Source organism: Eptesicus fuscus, chromosome 16 (assembly GCF_027574615.1).
Source record: "Eptesicus fuscus isolate TK198812 chromosome 16, DD_ASM_mEF_20220401, whole genome shotgun sequence".
NCBI lineage: Eukaryota > Metazoa > Chordata > Mammalia > Chiroptera > Vespertilionidae > Eptesicus > Eptesicus fuscus.
Window position 1 is genome coordinate 27,609,037 of NC_072488.1, and position 21,043 is coordinate 27,630,079.

The window sequence follows — 21,043 nt, forward strand, 5'->3', positions numbered from 1 at the left end:
AACGATTAACAATAGTTAATAAAGAATACTTACAAATCAATGTGGACAAAAGGAACACTATACTAAGAAACACTGGGAAACATAATAAATAGATTATTTGGTGAAGTAAAATTGGCAAATCCACATGTAAAGATGCTTAAACAGAGTAGAAGTAAAAAAAGTGTAAAACAGTTTTAAAAAGCAATACCATTTTTTGCCTATAAAATGACAAAGAAAGTAATTATAATGTAGGATGGCCAGTGTGCCAGAAAATAGACAGTACAGGAAATAATGTAAAGGAATGTACTGGGGGAGAGGGAATCAAACTGAAAAGAAATCATAATGCCATTCAGTTTGTCATGAGTGCCCAAAACCTAAAAATAACTATATCTTCTAATGTAGAATCTGTTTTGTGAACAACACAGATATTTATATTCAAGTATAATTTATAACAGCAGTAATCAAATTTTATAAATGAAAATAATCTAAATGTCCAACAATAAAAGTATTGATGAAATCAATATGGTTCAGGTTGAATAGCAGTCACTAAAATGTTATAGTTTAGAAAGAAATTAATAAAGTAAAAAAATCCTTTAATTAAAAAAGGATTGTAAAACAGCAAGTAAAGTAGAATCCTACTTTTCTAAAAATATTTTTTTATTGATTTCATAGAGGAAGGGAGAGAGAGGGAGAGAGAGAAGCATCAATGATGAGAGAGAATCATTGATTCACTGCCTGCTGCACACACCACACTGGGATTTGAACCCACAACCCAGGCATGTGCCCTGACCAGGAATCCAATTGTGACCTCCTGGTTCATAGGTCGACACTCAACCAAGACAAATAAGTAAAAAAAAATAATACACCACAGCTTTAATAGTGCCTATCTCTGGATATTATGATTATGGATGTTTTAAACGTTTCCTCAAACTTCTCCGTGTTTTCCAAATCTTGTACAGCAATAAATAATAATCAGTAATAATAAATGTTATTTTAAAATGCCAATTACCTCTAAATGTCTAAATGACAGAAATAATTTAAAGACATAGAAAAGCTCTCCTTTTCCTTCTGTCATTGGCAACAATGGAATATTAAAATAAGGTCATACCTTAACCTGGCATCCCCGAGGATATTCATATTTGAAGATCCTTCCTTCCAATACCTTCCCCCACCTCCCCCAACCCCAATTCTATTTACTATCTATTTTAAAAATCTCCATAGTAACAAATTAAGCAAGGTAACATTTTACACTGTCAGGTTAATGGTGCACATAGGAGTTATGGCTGCTCTCAGTTCAGCTATGTTTTAATGAATAAAGTAGCTGAAAAAGAAAACACAAAAGATATTCTTGTACTATAAATGGAAAACTTATTCACTTTCTCAGAGCTTATTTACTGCAATTTGTGCAGTTAAAATTCTGCACAAAGAATGGCTTGGATATGGCTAGATTACTCTGACTACAGGGAAGTCATAAACAAAGCTAGAGCAAAGCAGTCCAGAGCTAGGAAAGGAACCTAGAACTGAGTATGCATTTAACCTTCCTGAGTCTCCGTCTTCATTTGTAAAATTAGGGGTGGGTACTAGTTCATCTCTAGGGTCTTTCCTATTACTCCAAGTGTCTGATTCTAGACATACACTTGTCATCCAGATAATGCCAAAAATAAATACACAATTACAACCTAGTAATAACGGTGTTTTTAGGAAGGTATGGGTGATTTTAAGAAGAAGACCAAGAAAGAGGAAGTTCATAAAATATTTAACGTTGAAAATATCACAAACATTAAAGAGGAGGAAACTTAGAAAATACATTACAAAATCTAAAACATTATAAATAGAATATGATGAAATGTATACTGAAATAACACCTACATGAAAGCTTTCTTGGTCAAAGAAAAAAGTGCTATCAAAAGACTTTTCTACTTGAAGGGGGGAAAAAAGGAATGATACCTTAGTTTGCTTTATAGACTAAAATAATCCTTTTTAAGGATATTGGTAATGGAGGACCAAAGAATGTGTAAATAGAAGGACAAAAGAGATTGAAGACTAAGATTTTTAAATTGTGTGTGCTAGTGAACCCATTACATACACACGCATAAAGCCTCAAAAGCACAACTCTGCAGCAAAAACAGAGTTAGCTGTAGTAAGGACACCCCATTCAAAGAAAAGGTATGAACCTTTAAAAAAACTGTTTGTACTCTACCCCTTAATGGTAGAACACATTTTTATGTCTAATGGTCCTTCCTAGGAGAAAGGCAATAGGCTTAACAATTTGTTAGTTTCCTTGTTAATATTCTATAAAGCAATTGATAACTAAAGTGATAATCAGTTTTAAAATAGATTCCTACAGTATTCTCCCTGTATCCTAGTGATTTCCCTGTGTCCTGTGGATGTAAAGTAGTCACTTTCTAATTATTAATTAGACAATATATGTTGAAGGTTTACAAATAGTTAGGTAAAAGGCTGCCACTGAAGATCCTACTTGATAATGGCCTAAAGTCTTACTTCTTAAGAAGTTGTCCAAGCACCATTTATATTAGAATCTCTTAAATTGAATATTTAGAAATGCAAATTCTTGAGTCCTACCCCAACTTTACTGAAAAGACTTTTTAGGGGTGAAAACCAGTCACCGCAGTTTCAATAAGGTCCCCAGGGAATTTTGATGAAGTTTAAATTTTAAGAATCACCACCTTACATCAGCTTAAAGTAGGCTATTTCCTAAATAAATGGTTTATATACATTATTAAAATGTTTTTATTCTTCCTTAATATAATGTACACAGCGCTTTACAACTATTATTTCATTTATTCCTCAAATAAAATAGTTCAATAAGGACAGAAATTGTCATTTTTATACCATTTTAGAGAAGTCATCCAGCCAGCAACTGGTGAACCATGAATCCAAATTTTATGATCTTTCAACATACAACAAATTTTAATAAAAGCTATCAAGGCACTAAAAAATGAATCTCTAATGGTGGAATCACAGGCAATGGTGGAAACATTTAGATCATTCAGGCTATTAATAGGACTCAAAGTCATACTCTGCTGACAGCAACTAGCTTTAAAGTCAGTTCCAACTAACGGTCTGAATATATCACTGCTTCTATGTAAGGAGGCCTAAGAATCGTTCTATAAACATTTCAGTACCTTTGAATATTTATTGCTGGGCACTATACTCTCAGAAACTAAATCCAGGGGGTTAGAGTGCTGTTCTAAAAATGTAGGGAGTATTTCTACAAACACATCCTTTGAATGTATCCCAGCATAATCTCTAAACTAGTTGGTAACACCAGGAAGCATTCACTCTCAACTAGTTGGAGAGATCTCTGTTTCAGGAAGAACGCTGACCATCTTGCCCACTGGGCATCATTTTTCATACGATTATAAGCAAAATACATTTCCAAAGGGAGATTCTATCTTGTAAGTTTCTGTTATCGTTGTGAAGAATCAAAGTTTTTATTACAAGTTTTTGACTAAATATCTCAAATTTCCAAGTGCTCGTAAGTAAATCCTTACAAGTAATTGGGTGTTTTAATTATATTCAGCGTCTTGACACTATTCAGCCAGAAAAACATTGGAAGACTAAATATATATGTATTAAGCCTCAGTGTTTTCCCAGGATATACGTACACTTTTTTGAGTAATTTCAACAATGATCAAAAGCTAGTGAGTTCCTCCTTCAAGCTGAAATCCTCATTACTTTTCTAAAAGGCAAACCCTAATACGCAACAAGAAAATTAAACCATAATACTAACAAAATACATTAAAAGCCCATCTTTATTCCTGACCACCTCACCAAACAATCTAGTCTGTTATTTTATTTTCTCTTAAAGGGCCTCGACCCCTTTCTTCTTTCTCTTCTAATCCAGCAGGGCTGCAGAGACTGGGCCCTTTCAGTGGTTTCTTCCCAGAATCCCTGCAGAATCATTAGGTCTCCATGGGTTTCTAAGGACAGTACACAAATAGCCTGTGCTCACTTATTTGCTCAGAAAAATATCCCTGGGCTCAGGGAACCAGTACACCGTGTTCAAGTCCCAGGTCTGCCATTTATAAACTTGGGACCAAGTCAGGCCACTTAAAGTGACCAAGCCATATCACTTCCCCACGTGCAAAATGAGGCAAAATCTGCCATGCCTCATTTACAGGTTTATTGTGGGTATCACGTGAGATAAAACATGAGAGACCCTTTTTTAACATGAAGAGTTCTACAAATGTGAAAGTGGAAAAGTAATCAAATATGTCCCAACTACCAAATTTGTAATGAAGCAAGAGCTCTGCCTGTCTAGCCCATTTGATGGTGTGGATGGAGCCTCTGGGATGCAGTGGTAGGATTAAAAGAGATGGCTCTCACCTCTCCTGCTGGCTGCTCTAGGACAGGAAGGCCTCCCTGAGGAGCTCGAGGGGATAGGAGACAGACAGGTTAAGTTTTAAAGCCTAAAGCTGCATAAAGGATTTGAAGGCCTCTTTCAGGCCCTGTCTCCTTTGGCAGACAGGAAGGCAGTGTCCTACTTCCAGCAGCAGGCACTTGACAGGCCCTTGTTGGTTGATTGACCTCTGCATTCCTGCCTCTCCCTGGAACAGTGACTTGCCAGCAGAGAGTGTGCAAACACCCACAACTTGGTAATAGTCTATGTAGCTGCCTATTGTGACTGAGGAGGCTGAATGAAAGAAATTATTGGAAACAGAAGTCAGCCCGCTACATCTTTCTCCTTTATCATTTTCTCTGATCAGTGAGAGTATTAGAGATCCTAAAGGCAAGGGGCCGATGGGGCACTGCCCTTGGTGGTGGGATTGGGGGGATTTTTTTTTCTCTATGTGTTTCTGTCCATCACTCAAGAATATACTCCTCTTTGGCAGCTCCTCACCAGCATCTATTGAACACAACATTGTGTTTTACAGCTAAACTAAGAATCAGGTCTCTGCTATGCTGTCTTTTGTCAAGGCTGGAAAAATACTACATTGATAGTTGTATATCTAAGAAAGTACACACACACACACACTCATTCATTCAGTGGTCAGAGCAGTTGTCTGGGATGATTAAGAAAAACTGAATTTGCAATCATTGCACTGGTAAAAATAAAAGCACAAGTGGAATGAAGGTGGTGTCTTCTGCTCATGCTATTTGCTTTTGTTAATTTCCCATTTTACCTCCCCATGTACCACATATCCATGGCTCAAGTTTTCTCTAAAAACGCACCTCCTTCATGAAGCCTTTAATGGTTCCCTTGCTGGAAACTGTTTCTCTGATTACTAGACACCTACATTGCCACAGTGCAGATTGCCAAGACATGTTATTTGGGACCCCGTTTTTCAAATGGCAGGCACTCAATAGGAAGGGTCTCCAAATTCTCCAAAACACTATGGAATGCACAAATACAGGAGGAGGGACCGACACTCACATGTCATACCCCCTGGAGGAGCCAGAGCCAGGCAAGGCTTTCTTCAAGAACTCTCTTCACCATTCTGTTATCTAGAAAATCATCTTCATTTAGGGAAAAATTCAAGCTCCATTATTTCATAGATTAAACTTGCTGCTGGCACTCACATACCACAATAAGTAGGCCTTGGAAGAGGCCCAATAAAGATGGTAACTTTAATCTTCACACTATCATGAAATTTTCTCTACTACATGGTTCTCAAGACAGCTTCTTTTTTAGAAAGGAGGAGGAGAAATCATGCTTGTATATTAAGTTCCTGTTAAAAACATTCATTTGTTTTGTGAAATTGGCTACCTATCTTTTAAAAAAATGGATGATTAAATTACAGTTCCTGGGCATTCTCATTTGATTTAGTATTCTGACATGCTTCTATTCTGTTTAAATGCTAGACTCCTAGCATTTGGCTATGGCACCAAAGTGGCCACAGTGATAGCTATTCTGGGCCAGGAAACACTGTTTCTCTTACTGAAATCTCTTTCATCTGTAATACAGCCAGGTAAAGATGGCTTAGCATTTTCTGTTTCAGAGGCTGATTGTGGGGGGGGGGGGGGGGGGGAACAGTGGAAACATTTTCTCAATTTTTCTTGATCATCAATGTCCTCTCCTCCCTGACTCTATCTTAAGAACTCCTAATGTAAATTCTAAAATAATTTCCTAAAACAAAATGAAATCCAACATAAAGATGCATCAATAGCACTGGCTGTTCGGCCCTGATGCAGGTTTCCTGGTTTAATTCCCACATGAACACAGAGAGGGGGGGGGGGGGGGTTTCCTACATATCTTCTTGTTAATACCTGTTTCATTCTTTTCTTTTTTTTTTTTTTTGTGAATCAAATGCCATTAAAGGATCTCAATGTCAACCCCTTACCTTTACTAAAGGAATCTACCAAGTCAACCTAGCATGATACGAGGATAGTCAGTTTTAAAAGACTCTGAGGATGGTCATTTTAATAACCTCAACCCTTCCTGGTTTCTTCCTTAGTGGAGTCCAGAGCAGAGAAGACCCACTGCAGGAGACAGGTTTATCAGCAGCAGTCATTTGTGAGGTTCGGTGCCATATGATTTCATAAAGTAGGTAGTCTATACAACAAAACTATTGATTAGAATTATAGGCCTATTTTACTTTTGGAAACTGAGGCCCAAAGGTTTAGAAACTTGCCCAGGGCATTAGTGGGTGCAATGAAATCTAATAGTGTAATCTTTTATCTTGCTAGGAAATTCCTAGAATGCCTATGATGTTATATGTGAAACGAATATAATGCCAGTAAATAAACTGAAACAAAAATTCTGTTGTTAAATTGGAGAAACAAAAGAATATTTAAGAAAACTGTAGCTAGGAGACTCAAATTTCAAAGCCTTTACCATCCTTTCTGAATCATGCTTAACTCAAGAGTCTAATTAGAAATGAGTGGAAGAAATGCTTACATTCATTGTGTAGTCATATAATACCATGCATATATAACCAATACAATTTGTTTTTTCTTAAGTCTTCAAGGTTTCATAATTAAAAAACCATAATTAAAATGGGGATGAATACTTAGTTTATTAATTGTCAGTGTTTTCTTTATACCCTGCCTTCAGAACTATACAACTTTTTAAACCATTTACAGAGGGATTCCTTTCATCTCATGAGAATATAATCACATAATCAGATACATTGCAACTGTTCCCTTTTAATTGTAAACCATGACTGAGCTTGCAAATTAGTCTATTATCACAGGAGATCTATCAATTTGGTGGGGAATGTATTTACCAACTAGAAGGAATGAAGTTAATAAACATGAATAAACATCTTAAATCAATCATTCCTTTACCCTTGATGTGGTGGTGGATATGCAGATTAATAAAGCAGTCAAAACAAAGGATGAAGGAGGGAGGCACAGGGAGGCCTCCCGATGCCCCGTGTAGTTAAGAAGAAAGATGCTTACAAACAAAATTGGAAGATAAGGATGAGGCACGAAACCTTCAGTGAAAAGACTTGTTGGAAATTAAACCAAGTAAATCCAGATAGTTGTCCTTGGTTAGTCCTTTATGTATCAGTGGTGATAAAAGCTGGAGGAGGAGAAAATATATACCTTCAGGATAAATTATGTTTGTCGGCAGCATAATGTAGGAGTAAAGAGCATGGACTTGGAATTGAGCCTACCTAGGGTGAAATCTAGACACCAGGACTTTCATTTTGTAACCTGGACATTTTTTTATTTACGATTTTTAAATTGATTTTTAGAGATAGAGAAAGGGAGGGAGAGAGAGAGAGAAACATCAATGAGAGAGAAATATTAATCGAATGCCACCTACACGCCCCCTCCTGGGGATCAAACCTGCAACCCAGGCAGTCCTCTGACTGAAAATCAAACTAGCAACCTCTTGGTGCATGGGATGCCACCCAATCAACTGAGCCACGCCAGCTGGGCAACCTTGTCATTTCTTAATGTTACTATGCTTTTAAATCCCTATGTGTAGAATGGGAGATTACCTTTATCTCCCTCACAGAGTTGTTGTGAGGATTAAATGAGTTCATCATTTGCTAAGGGCTTAGAATAGTATCTGACATATAATAAGGACTAAATGATTATTCAGTAAATAAATAACTTCATCGGTCATTTACTACCACTTGCATAATCCTAGTTCTTTGTCTTTACAGCCTTTTTACTGGAGAAAATTAGACAGTGAAATACTCCTACAACAATTAAATCATTCCTTACTATAAGCCAAGTGTCTCATTATTTCTTGTGTAAAAATAATTTAAATGTCTATTTTCTGAAAAAGCACAGTTTTATGCTTAAAAAGAAAACCACTGAGGCAAACGTTTTATTGCTGGCAAGTACAAATTGACTGTTATTATGTATCTTAGTCATTACAGAGGCACCCAGACAATCAATACTTTGTGAATATACTAAAACACAAGGCTTTTGTATAAAGATGTTGATCAGAAACCCACCAGCAGTGTTCTACATTTTTTTAAATATATTTTACTGATTTTTTACAGAGAGGAAGAGAGAGGGATAGAGAGTTAGAAACATCGATGAGAGAGAAACATCAATCAGCTGCCCCTTGCACACCCCCTACTGGGGACGTGCCCGCAACCAAGGTACATTCCCTTGACCAGAATCGAACCTGGGACCCTTGAGTCCGCAGGCCGATGCTCTATCCACTGAGCCAAACTGGTTTCGGCAACAGTGTTCTACTTTTAACTGAGTTATACATCGTCCATAGCAGTATCAAAAACTATTTTCTCACTTAGAATAAGTCCCCAGGAAAAAATGAGTGGGAAAATGAAGTACATTATTTGCATATTTAACAGTGTGTCCAATTAGCCACTTTGCTGACAGAGATTAATTTAATATTCATTTTATCCCAGCATATGCTAATACTTTGGTAGTAGACATGAAAATTGACTGATACAGCACATTGCAATTTTGAAAATATTAAGTGTGGACTTCAAGGAAGGGTAGCTGAGATTGTTGAGGAAAATCTTTAAAAAGATTTAATCCCAAAATGATCTATTTTCAATCAGTATGTGAGTATCAGTAGTTCAATATGGCAAGATTTTCAGGGATCAATATGAAATCTTACCTAATAATAGACAAACATGTAAATTGACTGTACCTCCACTACGTCACTAGCCAATCAGGAGTGATATGCAAATTAACCCAACAAATATGGCAGTTAATTTGCATACACAGGCACCAAGTGACGGGGGTGGGGTGCTTGCATCATCGACATGGCAACGACGCAGGCGTTCTGCCCCACCCCTGGTCTCTCAGGGCCTCTGGGCAGGGTGGGAAGGCGGGACTGGAGTGGAAGGAGGCGGCTCCAGGGCCTGAGTGGAAAGGGGCTGGGCCTGAGTGGAAAGACGGGTGCTGCAGCCAGGGAAAAGAAAGCCCCTCCTAGCATGAATCTTCGTGCATTGGCTTCTGGTATTAAATAAGAAGACTACTAAACAATGCTTTAGAAAACAAACAGAAAGTTCAGTTTCTATAATACACCTTTTAGGCAAACCTTCCCAGAGTTATTTAAATTATGCATGCTCCGATATTATTTCTCCACAACAGATTACAACATACTTGCTAACTGAAAGGGATAATTACATATAAAACACCATGGCTATGAACTAGAGTGTTAATCAGATTAACAAAGTCAAAATCTTGAAAAATGTGAAAGGACGTTTGTCAGGAGAAGTACACACTTCTTTAAAGCATCATTCTGCAAGCCCAAATAAAAGTGCTAACCGGATGGTATTAAATGGAGCACCATCACATTGGCTTCCATATTGTTCTGAATGTACTTTTTAGAACACACCACAATCACTCACAGTGATGTACTTTCCGCTGAGTTAAATACACGCTCTAGGAAATTCAACCTTAGTGCAAAATTACAGAGATTTCAGAATCCAAAATCATCTCGGTTTTAAGAAGCATCAAGAACACCACTTCTTTTTACCAGGTCTGAATCGTGTAGTTATCCAGAAAAATAAATGATTGCCACATGGTAACTATTATCCAAGACAGGCTGAACCGCATAAATAATTAATGTATGGACGTTTGTCCAAAAGCAACTCACATAAGCAACACAACTGTGCAGAAGTGATGCCCAAGTCAGTGAATACCACTGTCTTCGGTTTTACCACATAGTAAAACCCACTCCATTACTATCAAAGTTTCGTTTCTTTCTAGTTGCTTATTTTCTGATAGATTATAATACCTTTTTCTCATCAAGTTTATATAAAAATGTAGGACATATGTACATGAACATAAAGTCCAGAATCTTGCATTAAATGTGGGTCACATTACATAATACACTTAAATTAGAGATCCCATAGCCAAAAATTCTAATCGTATTTTGAATTTCACAATAAAAGTGGCTACTAGATTCCTACAAGCTTCATGCAAACTTAGTATGCACATAGCCATGCATCTTGAAGTATACTGGAGAAACACCCTTGGACACAACCTCAGTTCCAGTTCACAAATCCCAGAGATAATAAATTCACACCATCAACAGCAAGTTCTTTTTAACTGCCTGCATCTTTGGTGACTCAAAGGAAGTTTGTCCAAGAATCATATTTTAGTCACAAAGTATTTTACTATAATGGTTATTATTTGGTTTTACTAACTTTTATCACTGCCTGAGTACATTGCTTTAAATTTAATTTGAAAATGACCCTCATGTACTAATCTACCCCCACTTTATTTTTCTGCTAAGTATCAAAACATAATATTAACTAAAATTTCTTCCACTTGAATAAAAATATAAATTTCACATCAATATTCACTTGAAATCATTAATAAATATGAGTTATCTATTTTTTGGTTAACTTTTTTCTTAACAAAAACGTTTTTTTGTGTGTGTGGGGGGGGGGGGTTGGTCTGGGAAATGACAACACTGGGAGAAAATTCAGGACTTCTAAATTCAAATGAAGTATTATTTTAAAAACCCTGCCTCATCATATTGCAGTGGAAAAGCAAAAGGACTGCGGTTACTTATTAATTAAATGACCCTGGCAGAGTCTTCGCCTCTCCAAATCTGCTTCCTTGTCAGCAAAGCGGTGATCATAAGCCCTGCCAGGATTACTAGGATGATTAAATGAGACACTTTACTTGAGGGCTCTGTGGAAATATATACTTAAAATTTGGCTGTTTTTACTAAGTTCTGTCAAAAGCTTCAGGGAATTGTTATATGATCAACACTAAAAATAAAATCTTGCATTTTGTGAGAGAATGGAATATTTTAAAAGGCTATTACCAATTTCTATGTGGAGGGATATTCTACACCCTACACAGACCAAAAAGGATGGGGCAAAAAGCCAAGTAAAGGAAGCTGGTGCTTTTCTCAAAGAGACATTCCTTAGGACCTCAGTGAAGGGGCAAGCACCAGGCAGGTACCCGGAGCCTGCCCCACATACTGTGATTCTTGTGCACTGAGGTAAACCACCTTTAACTAATGATGGAGACAACGAGATGGCTTAAGGGACCCAAATACAATCTTTGCTAAAATAGCTCCAGTTATGGTCGTTTAGAATCAGTAAGACTCTGGAAAGACAAGAAAGAACATTAGAATCTTAAGAGATCCTATTACTAAAGAAATCTTAGAACTCAAATTTGGAAATGATCTTAGTCTAATTAAAAAAATAACAACACCACACCACCACATATATAAGAATTACAAAACAATATAAAAAGCCACTCTCAACATTATTACTGAGAACAGCAACAACTCAAACATGTCTTTCATTAAAAACAGGTACACAATGTAATGTCAATGAGGCTGTGGTGATGAACAGCAGAGCAAAGATGGTTTTCTCTCCTAAGTTAGGTTGCTCTATTATCTCCCCCAAAGACCTGGGTTCTGATCCCAGTTTATCATCTAAAAACAACCACCTTAGGTTAACCAGTATTCAGTACCGCCTCTCCCCACTACTGGAGCATAGGTCTCCTGGCAGAGTATTCTAACTGAGGAGGAAAATAAATTAGAAGATATGGGTTCTACTTCCAACTCTGCTACTAATTAGCTGTGACTATGAGTTCGGTTCCCTTAAATTATTTAGAGCTCTGTGTTCACATCTATAAAATGAGAGGAACGTGCTCCTCGCATTTTCAGAGCTATGTTCTGCCTGGGAACTGATGTTCCCAGCTGTAAATGAATTCCAGAAGTCACACAATTAATAACTGGCTGAATTAGAACCAGAAATCAGGTCTCCAGATTTCAAGGTTTGTTCTTTTTTTTCTGACATGTGTCTTATCTCTGAAAGCTCTTCTTTAAAATTTTTATGTTGTCATGTAAGAACCGTTAACCTGAGCTCTACCCTCTTAATTTTGAAGGTGCTTAAAGAGTATTGTTAATTACAGACACAATGTTATACAGATCTTCAGAGCTTAATCATCTGGTGTAATGGAAACTTTAGGCTCCACTGACTATCAAGTTATTTCCTCGTTTCCCCAGCCCCTGGCCACCACCATTCCCCTCCCGGATTCTATGAATTTGACTACTTTAGACACCTCATATAAGTGGAATCATGTAGGATCTGTCTTGCTGTGACTGACTTATTTCCCTCAGGATAATATCCTCAAAGTTCATTCATGTTATTACATACTACAGAATATCCTTCTTTTTCTAAGATTAATATTCCATTTTATGTATCTATCACATTCGCTTTATCCATTCAATCAAAACCACAAAAAGGTATTGCCTTACACCTATTACAATGGCTATTATCAAAGAGACAAGTTCTGACAAGGATGTGGAGAAACTGGAGCCCTTGTGAAATTGTGAACAGAACGTGGTGTAGCCACTATGGAAAACAGTATAGGGGTTCCTCAAAAAATTAAAAAGAATTGAAATCAGGATTTTGAAGAGATATTAGTTCACAGTAGCACTCTTCAGAGTAGCCAAGATGTGGAAACAAACTAAAAATCTATCTGATGGACAAAAACTTATTAGGGGTCTATTATATTCTGGGCACTTATCAAATTCATGGCCTCATTTTTCACTAGATGTAATTCAGTGTATTTTCATTTTATATATTGAGAAAACAACCTTAGTGATGATAAGTAGCTTAGTAAATTTACACAATGTATGCAGCAGTGGCCAAATTTTCACACAGATATGTTCCTGAAAATCATCTTCACTAGACCAAGCTGCCTCGATTACTTATATACTAGTAATAGTAAACATTTAAGTCAATGAAATCACCTATCTTAAATACATTTGCAAAACAAGTCTTACCTTTATTTGAAAAATAAAAGACTCTGTTTTGCTAGAGGAAATATATGCAGCAACATGGAAGAAAGCAGTTGTGCAAGAAGCTCTATAGAGCATTCATATTAAAGAACAGAAAGTGATATAGATACAATTCACTATGTTGATGTTTTTACCAGATCACTTCATGTTGAATCTCAGATGATTGCTACATATACATATGATGTATGCCTTTTGTTTTTAAAGAGCAAGTTTTGTTTGTTTAAAGATTAACTCTTTCTAACAACAGCTTGGACTTTGAGAACTAAATTGTGAACTTTTTTGATGGTTATGCCTTCAGTATCCTGGCTCCTCCTCTCTCACCTTTATTCCCATCATCCCCATTATTATCCGGCCTTGCATGGTACATGGAGCACAAAAACAAAAACGTGCATGTACTCCCTATTTACCGAAAAAATAAATGGACGACCCGAGCAATAAGTATATTAAAGTTAGGGGCAACCAAAACAGTATCCTAGAGTTTTGGATTATTTGGACCATGACTGATTCAAAGATACTCCCAAAAATATTACCTGGCAATCTTGCCTAAAATTGCATTGCAGTGAAGTGCATTTTTGTGAAAAAAGCCAAATAAGGAAGAGGTGTACGGTAGGGATAGCTATATTTCAGCAGAATATCCATAGCCAAAAAATGTTCTGGGTCACACATATCAATTAATTACTAACTGTGTCTTCAAAGCAGCAAAGTCAAACATATTGCAAAAGATTTAAACTCTCTTGGTTGCCAGACAAAGGAGCAAAGGGATCAGCTCCATCAAACAGCAACCTCCTGCCTCTGAGGAAAACAAGAGATAAACAAAAACCTCCCCAGCTGAATCAATGAAGTGATCCCTGGGACACCAGTGAGTTGCCATCAGCCTTTCTCACAGTATTCATTATTGTTGATATGTGCTGGAAGCAAAATTCTCTGCCCTGTTCCTTGTAATAATTTCTACCCCAAACACCAATCACTGAAGCACCTGGTGGGCCCTCTGAGTTCCAGTTTCAAAACCAGTGAGCTCATGGAACTGCTCTGGGCTGTGGGCCAGGAAGCCTTGTTTAACTGATGGGAGATTTGGCTCCATCTTTTTTTTTTTTTTTTGGTGCATCTATAGTATGCCTCAGTATCCCTACAAGGACGATCATCATCACAATTCCCTCCAAAACACAGCATTCCTCTTAGAAGTTTAGTATGTGCGCGCGCGCGCGCACACACACACACACACACACACACACACACACACACACAAAAGTGCCTGGAATGAGAAACATTATAAATGCAAGATATTATTATCCTTATATAACAGCACTGGGCTGCTTCAATTACAATCCACACTTTTAAAATCTGTTAACATTTCCTTCTGGGAAAGCCCTTTTGCCCTTTAATACTATAAGCTAATCATGGCAGTATAATTTCCGGAGCTCCTAGTTGTGCGAGGAGAATGCCTGGCACTGGTGTGCTCGGCTCTGTGATGGCTTTCTCATTCCTTTATCTCCTGAAATTATTAAGAGGCTCTAAGCTAATTTTCAAAACTATGCAGAGGTACTTAGGGAAGCCGGGAGCAGAGATGGGAACCTGAGCCTTGCACTGACATCATTCTGTGCTCAGCACACATGGTACATCACTACAGCAATACTAAATGAGCACCCTGGTCTCCTCTCAACTCTGTCTTTAAGTAGCATTCTTAATTACAAGCAGGCTTGCTTTGTTATCTTTTACAACCTCACAGTTTGCTGTTTATTTAACTGGGAAAATGTAATTTTTCTAGGAGGTATTTTCATCATTTATTTGTTTAAGTGCATGCAAAATAAAATGGGGTCTTGCAGAGATCTCAGATGCTGCTTCTCATGTGCATTAAAAAAAAAAAGAAGAAGAAAGAAAGAAAGATCCTCATCATAATCTCTGCAACTGGGTCAGCTTGCACAGAGATACTCTGGGTAGCCATGAGCGCTTTCAGCACCCTGCAATCCTTGTAAGTGACACCTCATAATAGTGCAAATGAAGCATGGCGTGATGAGAAAATGAAGAAGAATGAGCCCTGAGAGTCAACCCTGCAGTTTTCACAACATAGAGGGTAGATTCATTTCATTTCCCCAAATACACCACACATGATTTTTCTTTTACACTTTGAAGCATATACATGCTTTCCCTATTACGAGAACAATGTCTTATGATTCCAAGAAATTATAATACAAACAGGCTGGCTCATTTGTTCATCTATATACATACACTTGCAATAGTCTTAAATTTTGAACTAAACCTCATTTGCATCTGCCTGGATTTTCAGCTAAGAATTTATCATATTGTCATTCACCTTTGTGCTTCCCTTCACCCTCATCTATTACGCTCAAAGATTATTTCCTTGTGGGTCCTTAGTCTAATTAGCTGAATATTGAAGGAGTTTACTGACCCAACAAATTCAACATCACCTCGTCCTTATTAGGTTCCTTTTACCACCACCCTGCCTGCCCTGCTCTCAGCCCCTCTGCACCCACCACACACATCTCTCCATCCCCCACCCTGAGGCTTACTTCATCCTTAATGCCCCTTGATTATACTCTAGCCAGAGTTAATTCCCTCTTTTCAAGCGAGGGAATAAAGGAAGTAGGAAAAATTCACGCCGGGTTGATTTGGTGGATGTTGGCAAGTTTGCTACTCTGATTTAAAAAAGAAAAGAAAAAGAAAAAAAGAATCCGAAAGCTTCCACCCAACGTGGATGGGGAGTTTCAAAAACAAACAACAGAACCTTAAGGAAAGAAAAAGTTCTTTGACTCAAAAGAATGATGCCAAATGCTGCTCACACACCATTTTCTCTACTTTTCTCCTATCCTTTCTCTTTTTCAATGATGGATGTGCCTGTTTTTTTTCATTCACATACAGAGACAATCACTATATTCTGGAGGGAAAGAAATGTTTGTAAAGACCAGCAGACGGCGCCTGACTGGGGCAGAGCAGCAGTGGGCAGAGGGAGGAGTGCCCACTCTTAGCAGGGCCCCCCTAGAGTGCTCCTTCCCCCTTTCCTCCGCCCCCCATCCCCAGGCGCTCTCCCCAAGGGAGCCTCTTCTCCAGGGAGAGAGGCAGAGCCACCGCACAGGAAGAGTGAATATGTATATTTGATTACTATCCAAGTGCTTCCCACCACTACAATTAGGCGCCCCGCCCCACCCCCTCACCCTACCCCCATCTAGCTCAGCGCACCCACCCACCCACTCTCTGTCTGCCACTCCTGTGCCCTCACTCGCCTCCCTCCCCTGGAACTCACACAATTCTGCACAAAGGCAGGGCAGTGGGGGAGAGCTGCGCCCAGGTAACTGAGCAGCAGGCTCCTGGACCACTGGTGAGAGCAGAAAGACTCCTTGCTGGTTCAGAGGGACCTATCCTTGATGTTACTCTTAGTTCAGATGCCCCAGTTTGGGGCATCACTTCCATCCTAGCCACTCTAAGCTGGAGAGAATCCTTGAGAGGGAGCTGGGGAAAGGAAGGGAAGGGATGTCTGGGACCCAAATGAGGTGTGTCTCCACGCCACTCCTAAAGAGGAGTTGCTAAGGGGAATTATTCTTCTCTCTTCAAGTTAGGTGAAGCTATATGCTTTGCATATCAAACCAGAACTGTCCCCAGGTAGGAAGCTGTCCCTGGGGAAGGGGGCCGTCCTGGTATAACCCGTGGCTGCCCAGGGGAGCAGGACCTAGGGTCCAGAGCTGAACCGAGTCTAAAAGAGGGAGGGGCCCTGGAAGGAAAGGAAGGGAGGATGGAATATAAGGAAGAGTGTCCACAACAACTTTTGTCCTGCTTTTTAATGTAGTGGACTTTAAACCGGGGGAGCAGACTGGAAGTGGGGGGAGATTTACAAACACAGTTTGATATATTATTTACTGTCAGTTCAGGGAACCTGAAATAGACTTTTATCTGAAGATGAGAGGAACCTGGTCACCACACTGGAGAAGGAATCTGCCCACCAAGGCTTTCCTTCACATTCTACTTTTCACAAAACACACACACACACACACACACACACACACACACACACACAAACCGGGGTGAGGAGAAGAGCTTCTTTGCTCTAAATTCTCCTCCTCCAAGCAGACCTCCGGACTTACACCAACCAGCATTGGCTCACCTTCCCTCCCGGGAAAGCACTAAGCTGAAGAAAGAGAAAAGCAAGACATCCCTCACCCCAACAGCCTTCAGATATGACCCTCAGGAAAATGGGTTGGGATACCCAAGCCTCTCTGCTGTGTTTAGAAAAGAGCTGAGCCCAATCACCAAGAAACATAAGGAAATGTGTGTGGGGGTGGGGAAAGGGGTGGTGTGCAGAGGTCTTTTCTGAGCCTAGTAGGGGTTGGTCAGCCTCAGTTACCTTCCTTCCTTCTGCAACTAAAGGAAGAGGTGGGGGACAAAAGGGACTGGACTCCTGTGGAGCGAGTCCCGGGACCCCCTGCTTCGCTGGCCCTGCAGTGTGGCACACTCTGGAGGAATGTGCGGTCTGGAACCTGTCCCTCCCCGAGGCCGGGGAAATGGGCAGGAGGTGGGGCAGCCCTCCGTGCAGACAAAAGGTTCTGCAGAGCCCTCCTCTCACGGGCGGGCGCTTAGGTCCCTGGGCTGAGCACTGCGCCCCAGCAGCCACACACAGTGACCTTCTGGCGAGTAACGCCCCCTTCCCATGGGGCCCAGATGCCCAGCCAAGGATGGCCCTTTCACAGGCGCCCCACGTCTCTCCCCAGCACCCTTCCAAGGGATGCCCCTCCCACCCCTCTCCACAAACACACCGGATGCCTTCCCCCATCCCTCTTCTATTGTCTTCAAAGAGATGAGTGGTTCCCACCAAGCACACCCAAACGCGCCTCCCTTTCTTGCGCTCCCGTTTCTCTGAGCCTTAGGGGCTGAGAAGCGGGCGCGGGGTGGAAAGCTGGGAGGCAGGGAGTAACCCCTGAGAACTTGGCGTCTCAGACCCACCGTGTCCGCCTCGCAAGGATGCAGGTGACCTGTAGATTGCAATAGGCACTGAATGATGCTTGCTGCTGCCATGGAAATGGTGGATGTGGTGCGCTCCCAAGCTGGACGCCCCCCACGCCACTCCTAGAAGGCCGCTGAGGGTGAGCGGGACAATCCAGAGCAGGGCCAGGCGCCCCCCTGCGCCTCCGCTGCCGCTGCCGCCCCCGGGCGAGCCCAGCTCGGCTCCGCACCGGAGCATCCTCTGGTACATGGCGGGGCACCCGCGGAGGAGCAGCTACCACGGGAGGCAAAGTTTGGGGCGCAGGGAGGGGAGAGGGCACCCGGGAGCAGGCAGCTCAGGGTGGGCTGCAGGGCGCCGCCTCACCGAGCCAGAGCACCCATCCTCTCCCTCCTTCGGACAGTCTTCTCGGGGTCCTGGAGTCCGCCGTGCCTTGTACCCCAAAGAATCCAAAACATAGCCGAGGCCAATGCAGCTGACGGGGCGGGGGGGACTGGTCCTGAAAGGCAGCCCCCAGGAACAGCAAGTGCGGAGAGGGCGGCTGCTCCCCGATTTCCAGGGCTCCGGGCTCTCCTGCGATACTCCCAAAGAGTTTCGGGCGAGAGTGCGTGCCAGGGGGTGGGGAGCGGGGAAATTGTTCAGAGCTCCGCCCGGAGGGTCCTCACTTCTACATGACAGCCATCCGCCGCGGATCCGCTAGGTAAATCCATTTAGCATCGTGTGCGGGGACTTGGGAGGCCACTTCGCCGGCCCAGCCTCCTTTCAAGGGAGAAGCAGACCCCATGGCATCCAGGCGCCCCTTCTCTCCATTCAGCCCCGGCCGGCTGGCCAGCTCGCGCCAGCCTCCCGCGGGCAGCGCGCGGAGCAGCGGCGCGCATCGCCTGCTCCCGAGGCGATCCCCGCGTCCGCTGCCTCCTGACACTCACACCAGGCGAGGGGTTCAGAGGCGAGAGTGCACCCTTAGCAAGGAAGCGGGGACTGAACGGGAGAAACAGAGCGAGGGAAAAGAAGCAGAGAGGAGTGCAGGGCAAAGAGGGGGGGGTGAAAAAAAAAAAAGAAAGAAAAGAAATACCACACACACGCTGGCGCTGGCGAAGCGAGGGGGCTCTATGCAAATCTGCAGTCTCCAAATAGCAAATCACTGAAGCTGGGATGCAATGCAGAGGACGAGCCTATGTAAGGAGGGAGGCTGGTCTAGCTTCCCACAAAAATCACCCCGCTTTGCCTCTCTCATGCATTCTCCACGCATCAAAGGGACACGTGTATGGCAATGCAGGGAACACCTAAAAAGCAACTCTTCCCTCCTCTGCCAGGTGATCCCTCCTCTGCATTCCAATGGCAAACGGCACCCTTCCCCTACCCCTATGGTTTCCATGTAACCAGTGTCCTGAGAGCTCTTAAAAGGGAAAGAATCCTGCTCTTTTTATTGGACCAAACTTGTTCTGCCAGGTATTCAAACCCGATCTGCTAAATATGGCTTGACACCATCTACTCAAGCATCAGTTGTGACGATCTGTTCATTACAGGTATCACTCATAACAAAGAGTCCTCGTTCCCACTACAATATCATATCTCACAAGGCGGTGAAAGTGCGGGGAACGGAAGCACACAGGAGAAACGGGGTGCGTGCACAGGCAGCTGGGGGAAAAGAGAAAAAGGGGAGAATGCAAGAGGGAGAGGAGACAGGTGGGAAAGAGGACAGCAGAGGAGAGAAACTGGAAGAATGAGCTTGCTTGTATTTCAATCCAACACCTTAGGGATATTTAAGAACCCACAAGATCTCTATAGAAGCCCAGCTCTGGTGATTTTTTTTTTTTTTTAATAACAGCAGAGTTCCGTCTTCTCTCATGCTGTCTCATTAGGAAAATAGCATCAAGAAACAAAAATTCCTAAATCCAGTGTCCCCAAGAACGAGAGGACATTTATATCCTACTGGTGAAATGCAGCGTCTCTAACTGGAATCTGTGTGCCCTGGATGAGAGACTAGCAAAGCCAACACACATCCAAAAATCTAAAAAGCTAGCAAGCACATCGAGTGAAGTTGGCAAGGAGGCCCACAGTCCCCAGAGGCTGGCAGTTAAGATTTGGGATTATGGCTGAGACACTCCTCCAGTTTCCAAAAGATGATAAAACTATGACATGTCCAGTGACTGGTCATTTTCTGGCTTTATTTCTATGTCAAGAGAAAGGGAAACAACTCAGAATAGATATCACTTCCCACAGGCTTTCCTTGTCTATATAATCCCTTGTATCAACAAATGTAAAGTCCATATTGAAGAAAAAAAAAGTAATCTAGAAGGATTTGACTTAAATCAACCATTCATACAAGTGGCCAATTAGACTTCTATATTGCTTCATAGTCCATGCAGAGAGGCCACCCAGGGACACTGGTGGCCAATCTGTAACAGTGTCGAGGGGCCCCCAAATCAAATCTGTAGCAATTTGTCATCTTATGTTCCTGTCAAAAGTTTATGTCATTCTGCTAAGATAAATTCTTCAGTTCACTAATTGAAATGGCTCAGCCATGCTAAAGAAGGTGCATTTATTTACTTAAATATGCTATATCTCCTAACTTTCCCCAACTGCTCATAAACCAACAGGCTCCAGATCTTGCACCTTCCACTGTGTCCTGTTGCCACCCTTATCCCCTGGCCACTTCCTCTTCGTTGTCTTATTTTTTTTTTTAGCCTATGTGTTTTCACTCACTAGTCCAGGGTTGTGATTATTCATTTTTGAAATATCAAGTCAAGCTTCCAAAGAAAAGAAGAGGATAATCACCCTCCCCGGTACGGTTCCAGGACTCCAGGCTCCTGTTCTGAATTTGATCTTTTACCGTGTTCGCAGGGAAAGAGCAGAGGTAGGGAACCTGTGCTGCCTCCTAGGCACTGCCATTTACCCGTGATGTCCGATCAGTTACTCAGCCTCCCCCTGAGGCTCCC

The 21,043-nt window shown here is 41.3% G+C and overlaps 1 protein-coding gene across 21 annotated transcripts in view; it reads right to left on the reverse strand.

The window, feature by feature from the left end:
* NRXN1 (neurexin 1) overlaps positions 1-21,043 on the reverse strand; it is a 999,171-nt gene that overhangs the window by 354,180 nt on the left and 623,948 nt on the right. For 2 of the 21 annotated variants that reach the window (XM_028139957.2, XM_028139956.2), the window contains exon 1: positions 18,107-18,356. The exons of the other annotated variants lie outside the window; for them this stretch is intronic. In XM_028139957.2, coding sequence (XP_027995758.1) covers positions 18,107-18,356 — 250 coding nt within the window. Of the gene's footprint in view, positions 1-18,106; positions 18,357-21,043 lie in introns of those variants that run through there. 21 annotated transcript variants of the gene reach the window in all.